Source organism: Sorex araneus, chromosome 6 (assembly GCF_027595985.1).
Source record: "Sorex araneus isolate mSorAra2 chromosome 6, mSorAra2.pri, whole genome shotgun sequence".
In the NCBI taxonomy this organism is placed as follows: domain Eukaryota; kingdom Metazoa; phylum Chordata; class Mammalia; order Eulipotyphla; family Soricidae; genus Sorex; species Sorex araneus.
This window is the reverse complement of record NC_073307.1, coordinates 149227181-149236326: the sequence shown is the minus strand read 5'-3', so window position 1 is coordinate 149236326 and position 9146 is coordinate 149227181. Positions and strand designations below refer to the sequence as shown.

The window sequence follows — 9146 nt, the reverse complement described above, 5'->3', positions numbered from 1 at the left end:
TTTGCTACAACTTGAATGAAAATAGAGGGTGTCAACCAAAATAAATCAGAGAGAGGACAATAGCAGATGACCTTATAAACAGGACATACAATGGAACAGGCAGTATCCAAAGGAAAAATTCCTTGGACTTCGATCATAGAACAAAGATTATTAAGTGGGGAACAGGTGGTGGAGTTAGAGGGATTGATTCCCAAAAGTGAGCCAAGGACAGTGGCGGAGGGATCCTGGGATTTTGGTAGTGGAAGAAGTGAATTATCTTTATGTACCAAAATCATTAATACTATGGCGACTCTGTTATGCATCAATAGCAAAGTAAGTAAAAGAAAGTAAATAAATAAAAACTGGGAGTGGGCTTAGAAAATTCAAAATGACATCACCTTATTTAATAAGTGAACCATATCAGGAAACACTTCCCTCATTTCTAAAACTCTTAAACACTTAAATATTTCTAAAACCTTTAAATACTCTTAGGACATTTCATAGAGTTATTTATTCAGGTGAAAAAAACTAAAACACGGGTGTCAAAAGAAGTGGATGCAATGGAGTACAATGATGTGCAGTCACAGTAAACAAGCTTCGGTTTGTTCCACTTATAGAAAGTCATTTTCCTTTCCCTCACTATCACTCACTGTCCACCTGTGGTCGCGTACTGTGTAAGGAACTTCCGCATGGCGTTCTTCACCTCTGCATTTCTCAGGGTGTAAATCAGGGGATTCAACATAGGTGTCAGAATACCATAAAATACTGCCATGTTTTTATCGATAGATAACGTAGTTGTTGGACGCATGTAAGTAAATATGCAAGGCACGAAGAACAAGGCCACCACGGTGAAGTGGGCCCCGCAGGTGGAGAGGGCTTTGCGCCTCCCTTCTGCGCTGTGGGACCTCAGGGAGCGCAGGATGACGACGTAGGAGACAGCCAGCATGAGGAAGTTCAGCAGGCAGATCACGCCACTGTTGGCCACTACCAGCAGGCCGATGACGTACGTGTCCGTGCAGGCAAGTTCCAGCAAGGGGTACAGGTCACAGACGAAGTGATTGATGACGTTGGGCCCACAGAAGGGCAACTGGAGGACCAGGAAAAGCTGGACCACTGAATGCAGGAGGCCCCCCATCCATGCCACTCCCACCAGCATGGTGCAAAGATGCCTGGTCATGATGGTCGTGTAGTACAGTGGCTTGCAGATGGCCACGTAGCGGTCATAGGCCATCACGGTGAGCAGGATGATCTCAACACCTCCCAAAAAATGGGCTCCGAAGAGCTGAGTAAGGCAGCTCTCATAAGAGATGGTTCTCCCCTCGTACAGGGAGTCAGCAATGAGCTTAGGGGCTAGCGAGGAGGAATAACAGGTGTCAATAAAGGATAGGTGGGCCAGGAAAAAATACATGGGCGAAGCCAGAGTAGACGAGGAGGAGACGATGGTAACTATTATGAGCATGTTGCCGCAAACCGTGACCACATAGATGATCAAAAACATCACGAAGAGAACTCTCTGTACCTCTGGGTACTGGGAGAGTCCCAACATGAAAAACTCTGTGACATTACGTGGCATTTCTGTAGATTCCAATAATATCGAGAATGAAGGTAGTGTATTGCCTATGATGTCAAGAAAGAAACGTAATTATGACAGAGGAATTATGGGAATGTAGGGTGGGAAGGGTTACAAGGTTTAGCGTATGGTATCCAATTCCTTTTTGTCTCTCTAAACACTGTTTGAAATTCTGTGCCAAGCTCACGGCTGCTCTCCACATGCTCAGATCAAGCCTCACCCACTAGTGAACCTTTAATGGACTGTGCGGCTGCATTCGAGGCCCTGGGACACTTCATAGGACACACCCTACCCATACTCCAAGAGTACTGCACCACATTTGATGGGTTTCAAAGTAGGAGCCAACCAATCTTAGAGGGAAATATTTTTTTACAGACATATACATATATAGAAGCACACAAGGCCCAACCTTTAGCAACATGTTAGTGATCTCTTTTAGAAGGGCTTAATGGCCCCTGGGTGAAATACAACAATCTTCACACTCTTTCCTCTAAGGATACTTTTTAGTAGCATTTTCAGTGGTTTTTCATAACAAACAATACAAAATATATTATTTTGGTTCTGCTTTGGGGCAGGAATTGGGGTTCGAGATGGAAACACACAAAATATGGTGCAGTGTAATGATGGTGGAATTGGTGTTTGAATATTAAATATAATAAAATATTGTGAAATACTTTATAAAATAAAAATTTATAAAAATTAAAATAAAATAAAGTAAAATTCTATGCCAAATCATTCTGCTATACACAAAATTATGAGTATCTCTCTCTATCTGATCAACTGGTTCTAGATACCTAAGGTGTTATGTAAAAATATTGATTTAATTGGAGCAATAGCATAGCAGGCAGGACGTTTGACTTGCATGCAGCCAACCAGGGTTCAATTCCTGCATCCCTCTCGAAGAGCCCGGCAAGCTACCGAAAGTATCCCGCCCATATGGCAGAGCCTGGCAAGCTACCCGTGGCATATTCCATATGCCAAAAACAGTAACAACAAGTCTCATGATGGAGACATTACTGGTGCCTGCTTGAGCAAATCGATGAACAACAGGACTACAGTGCTAATTGTATAAACATTATCTGGATGATCTTCCAATGATCTATGAAGCAACAAAGCACGGGATCAATGTTCAATTAAAAAAAAAAAACTCTTGAGACTCTGACCATAGAACAGAGGTTGCCAAGGTGGATAGGCCAGTTGGGGAAAGGGTCCAGGGGACTCTATCAGTGAACATGGAATAGTGACATTATATTTATAAACATTGTATTTATAAACTGAAATTTATAAATTTTTGCACTCTCATAAACCAGTGTTGCCTCAATGAAAACAAATTTTAAAAATAAAAATAAATTAATAGTTATCTACATTGTCATTTCTTTTGTTACTGCTGAAATGAAACATTTTTCAGGCACTGATTATTAATCCAACAGGAGTGGCCTGCTGACCATTTTCAGCATGGTTCACATAGATGCAGGGCACTGGAGAAACCATGTTATTTAGGATCTCCTGACAAGGTCTTCATGTATATCCTATACTCCTTGAATTGCATCTTTCTTCTTAGACCTTCAATAATCCAGGCAACACAAACTGACATAAAACAAGCAAAAAATATCAGGAAAAAACTGATTTGTTGCAGCTGGAGACCTGCCCAGATTCCTCATTTCTCTCCTGCTCATTTACTCCCTCTCTGTACCCACACAACATACAGTATTCTACCCGAAAGCCAATTTAATGCTCTTTTTTTTTTTACCCTTTTGGACAACACTTCTGAGTTTCACTTTTTCTCTGGGTTTCTCTGCTGCCAGTTAAAGGCTACGAGTCTCTCTCCTATTTATAGGAAATATTCAAAAGTTTTATATTACGTGTGTGTGTGTGTGTGTTTGCATAGGCACGCAGAAACACATGCACACACACAAACCAATAAAATAGTCTATTAAATAGTTATCTGCCTATTTGCTACAGAGGAAGTTACAGGCAGAAAGGACCAGTGGGTTCTCTAAACCACACAACTTCTTCACCCTCTGCACTATCCCATGTCATTGAGGAAGTGCCAGCTCCCATCTTGGTTTTGGTTAAGCAGACAGTAACCCACACATTACCTATCTATGATTTTTATGGACACATGAGCCTCCCAAACATAGACAATTCTTCCAAACTGCTAAAGATGGATCCCTAGGATGAAAAGAATTAAGTAAAATTCCAGAAGAGTTGGAGGAAGAAAGACAAAAGAAGACAGAAATGCATCTAGACTGTGAGCTGTGCTACAACTCCGTGCCACCCGGGGATAGATTTTCCCTCTCCACCCTGTTTTTCTGCGTGGAAAATGGCGACGGCAGCAATATCCACATGGTGAGAGCCACCGTCTAAGACTCCCAACCCAGAGGTATGATTTTTGCAGTTTTGTGGCTCATTGGCGATCATGGGAAGCAGACGTTACCGGCACACCCTCGGCCCAGATAAGATCCAGAGCTTCAGAGCGTGAAACGAACCCTCTGCTCCTAAAGATTATGATCCCAGAGGTCTTCTAACCTATTTTGGCAACCAGAGCGGCTTCTTACAGAAATGCATCTAGACTGTGAACTGAGTTAAAATATCAGAAATCCAAAACCGTGCGGCCGCAATAGCAGCCGCGCAAATTCATAGAGTCTTGAGGCCGGAGCGATAGCACAGCAGGTAGGGCGTTTGCCTTGCACGCGGCCGACCCGGGTTCGATCCCCGGCATCCCATAAGGTCCCCCAAGCACTGCCAGGAGTAATTCCTGAGTGCAAAGCCAGGAGTAACCCCTGAGCATCGCTGGGTGTGACCCAAAAAGAAAAAAAAATTCAGAGTCTTTATTCTCAGAAATTATTAAATGATGCCTTTTCAGCAGGCCTGATTGTTGGGGGAAAATTCCAAACAATAATAGTGAGTTCTCTATTGAAATATTGAATGTATTCAAAGTATAGAGAGAATAAAGTGAAGATCATTAGCTACTTAGGTGGGGGCTGGGTGGGAGGGGGGTATTTTGGGATTCTTGGTGGTGGAACATGTGCACTGGTGAAGGGATGAGGGTTCAATCATTATATGACTGAGACTTAAACCTGAAAGCTTTGTGTTTTTTTCATGGTGATTCAATAAAATAAAAACTAAAAAAAAAAAAGAAAGACAAAAGAAACATTGGAGAGATTTCAGTGAAGACACAGCAACCTTCTTTTCCTCTGTCCGATGTTTATTGCAAGAAGGCAAACACAGCATATGCAAGTTACTGGTCTCCTGGGGCCCTTTCAAAGGCACAACATTATTGCAGAGAGAGAGAAAGAGAGAGAGATTGAGAGAGCAATTTAACTGCAAACACCTAGACAGCACTTAAACTCTGTTCCGAGCTTTTGTTAACTGCTTTACATGTATCAGATCATTTCATCCTCATGGCATTCCCCCTCATTGGTTTTTGCTCTGTTTGCAAGATAGTAAAGTGATACCGATATTTAACAAGTTATAGGAGCTCAATGGCTAATAATGCAAAGTATCAGCTCCCACACAGGCATCTCAGAGATGGGAAACCCTATGGCCTTCCCTCTGCTACACTGTCACTTAAGCTTATCAGCTTTGAGCACTTTCTCTGCTATTTACTAGGCGACCAGAGACAAGATTCAAAGCCTCATCAGTCTTAGTTGTGAAATAAAGATAATAAAATTGCTCTCTCCTCCCCCGCCCCTGATGTTGCAGAATGCAGCAAATGAAAGAGAAAATTTCAAGTGTGTGTACAGAATCATGTGAGATGAACATTTTTACTCAGTGACCTCTTGGAAATCACAATCATAAACATACACTTTGAGTGTTTCAAGATGCCAAGATGCTGAGTGCATGCATTCGAAACTAACATTAATTTATTTTTATTACAAATGCGAAATTTCCTCTAAAAAACCCCCTTGAATTAAGTAGTTAATTCTCAGTTATTTATTTTTCTCTTTGATGCAATGTGATTTAAAAAAATAAATAAATCAAAGCAAGCTACCGAGAGTATCCCGTTCGCACAGCAGAGCCTAGCAAGCTACCCGTGGCATATTCCATATGCCAAAAAACAGTAACAACAGGTCTCACAATGGAGACTGGTGCCCCCTCAAGCAAATCGATGGACAACGGGACGACAGTGCTACAGTGCTACAAATGTGAAAAATGTCCTAGTAGTGACCTCAGGCAAAAAATGTAAGAGAGTACAGAAAATGCAATCAGTATGAATGATCAGTGGCTTGGTCCAAAAAAATACACTTAGATGTTCAAAACATCAAAATTTCAACTGATTAATCATCTGATTTTAATTTAGGAGAGTATGAAATAAGCCAATTGCTATAAGTGTGAAAGTAAAAGAAATTTGGGTTATCAAAGAAAAGCACAATAATGTGGAAAGTATCAATGCTTAAATAAAATTATTCTTCCCTAATTTTATTTCAGATGAATTTTCCTATTTTTTGATTTAAAACACAGAATTGGGAAACTTACATTGACTGTATCAGAGGATATCAACAACTCTCCATGTGCAGTGATTTGCTTTGCTTTTTGTTTCGTCGTTTGGTTTTTGTTTTGTTCTGTTTTACATTCTACATCAAGGAAAAGTGTGCCTGGGAGAGTTTTCAAAGATACATTGAGATGGGTTCCAAGCATATCTTCCCAAATTGCTCTGTGTCATATGATGATGCTCAGGATAAGATATTAATTCTTCCTCACACTGAAGAAAAGCAGGTGCTCTTGATTGCTGAAACTCCTCTGACCTGAATTTGTCTTGGGAGTATGAGGTGAAAACACAACAGAAAGTCATTTATCTAGCAGCAACTGAATCATTCCATTATCCATTTCTCTTTTGTTTGATGAAGAATCCTTTGCATTTAAAATTTGCTTTCTTATTTATCTGCATTTTCAAGACAGTATTATTACATTCTTGTAATTATTATTACGAGACTCAGAGACTCAGTCTTCCTTGTAGAGGCAAAGCTGGGAGACAGATCATAGGTCACTCCACCAGTCCCCTTTCCTGTGCAAACACCATCTCAAGATAAATGTATTTATCTTGAAACCCTAAACTGGCGCTGCTGCCCAGTAGGAAAGAAAGTTTTACACAAGGAATATCTGGCTCATTAGCTCTGCTTTCTGCAAAGCGGCTTCATCACTGTGGTCTCAGAGAAAGTCTCCATCCACTGAAAGGATGACATATAAGGTGGAAGTGAGATGGGGATTCGAGTGTTGTGTGCTTCCCACTTCTCTAGGGGGACAAATCTTCTCTCCCCAGACCCCTTGCAACAGCTGTTGTGGAACTGGCCTGTGCCTTATTCACAGGCAAGAACAATATTGCTGCCATCACTTAATTGGTCCCTTTGAATACACTTTGGTCTCAAAAAAAAAAGTGCCTTGATTCTGCCTTCACTAAGTGCCCAATACCCTTCCAGTACCTAGAGAGAGCTCCACAAATTACCAGGAGGAAAGAAGTTAGGATATTTTAGGAACTTAAACTGGAAAGCCAGCATCTTAGGGAAATCTTTGACAAAGAAAACAACAATCAACAATATGCACCAAGCAACTCCTATGAACTGAGAGAGCTCGAGATTCTTGCACACAGACCACCTCTTTCATTACTGTGGCCCCCATCACGACCATACAGTTGAGAACAGAACTCTCCACCCTGATACCCTGCTATGTGATATGGAGAAAGATCAAGGAAGCTAGAGCTCAAGTGATCTGAATCAAAACTGTACTTCCACCATCTCCATTTAGTTGGACTTTTTGTCAAGCCCTGCCTAATCAAAGGTAATAGCACTGCACTGTAGCACTGTCTTCCCGTTGTTCATCGATTTGCTCGAGCGGGCACCAGTAACATCTCCATTGTGAGACTTGTTGTTACTGTTTTTGGCATATTGAATACACCACGGGTAGCTTGCTGGGCTCTGCCATACGAGTGGGATACTCTCGGCAGCTTGCCAGGGAAGAGGGACGGAGGAATTGAACACGGATCGGCCACATGCTAGGAAAAACGCCCTACCTGCTGTGCTATTGTTCTAGGAATCAAAGGTAATACCTTGGTAGATTCTAAGATTATGACAGAGGTAAGACAGGCATGGTCCGTGGAAGCCTATAATTTATATTCTAAAAGAATTTATATTCTAAAATCTATGTTCCAAAACAAAGTGGGAGCTTTGTCTTGCTTTGTTCTGGAAAAATCAAATCATTGTAACTTCTGAATTTACTTAGCTACTTTTTAATGTTGGAAATAATGGCAGGATAGACACAGGGGTGTCTCGTGTTTTGTTTTTTAGGGCACACCCAGTGGGGGCTCAGGGCTTATTCCTGGCTCTGCTCTTAGGGATCACTCCTGGCGCTGTTCAGGGGACCATAAAGGGATGACAAGGATCAAACCTTGGTCAGCCATGTGCAAGGCAAAAGCCTTACCTGCTGTACTATCTCTCCAGCACCCAAGACATATATATCTATGTTTATTACTGGTTTATACGGAAAATTTTCCTAGATTAAGCTTGTGCCCATTTGCATTATCAAAACTCTTGTTCAACACAGATTTACAGCAATTCAACAGAACTAAAGGAACTCTATTCAAAGACTTCTCTAAGCTTATTCCCTTAAAATTCTAAGAAAAATCAATCACAAGACAGAAGATTGTATGTTTTGCAGATTCACGTCACCACTTTAAATGACCTAGCAACATTTTCAGCAATCCTAGTATGTATTTCTTTAGTCATTACCTTTTCCTGATTCTCAAGCACCATTTAAAACTTGGTTCACCAAAAAAAATAATAAATAAAACTTTATTCACTTTCTTTCATTCTCCAATCTCTGCTATTCATATTTAACTCAAAATCTGCCTAACTCTTGAAAAAAACTTACTGAGAACTGTGTTAAAACTCACTCATCTAAAAAAGAAAGAAGAACAAGAACAACAACAAGAAGAAGAAAGAACAAGAAGAAGAAGAAGAACAACAACAACAACTCACTCATCTTTCTTCCTTTCTCCCTCCCTCTTATTCTCCTTTCTCCTTTCTCCCTCATTTTTCCCTCCCTTTCACAGGAATCAGATCCTCTTCACTCTGGAAGGACCCTTCTACCTTCCTCACCTGAGTTTTCCCCAATATTGTGTGTGCAAGTCCAATCACTCTCCGCATTTTCTCAGAAAACTGGGTGAATGACAGAATATCTGCAAGAATTTTACAAATCAGTAAGATCATAAGAGACAACCCCATGGAATTGGAACATGTCCAACATAAAACAGGATCATGGAAAGTGGCAGGTCAGGGGTCTCTTCTTTACTCATCTGAGACACATAATATAGAATCACATAAATTCTACTTTTGCCTGAATAAATCAAAAGAATTGTCCACCCTGAGTTTGTTGTCCAGATGGAGGAAAGGTATCTCCCATATGTGCCTGATGAAAATGTATAATGTGCTTTAAAGATATTTTCTCTAGTAAATATATAAATTCAGAATTTCTCATCCCTATGAAATAATGTTTTCTTAGTAATTTATGGATAAAAAAATTTTTGAATTAAAATAAAATTTGGCTATCATTTAACCAATACTGATATTTTATGAGATTCTAGAAATCAAGAGAAAAAAAC

General features: G+C 40.5%; 1 protein-coding gene across 1 annotated transcript; it reads right to left on the bottom strand.

Moving 5' to 3' along the window:
* Positions 1-625: 625 nt before the first annotated feature.
* Positions 626-1561, bottom strand: LOC101558818 (olfactory receptor 4C3-like). The gene has a single exon (XM_004619116.2). The coding sequence runs from the start codon at positions 1550-1552 to the stop codon at positions 626-628; it is 927 nt and encodes a 308-aa protein (XP_004619173.2). The 5' UTR covers positions 1553-1561.
* Between the last annotated feature and the right edge of the window lie 7585 nt (positions 1562-9146).

Bases quoted from the DNA above. Each gene is read 5' to 3' on its own strand.
- LOC101558818 (XM_004619116.2), bottom strand. From the start codon at position 1,552: ATGCCACGTAATGTCACAGAGTTTTTCATGTTGGGACTCTCCCAGTAC.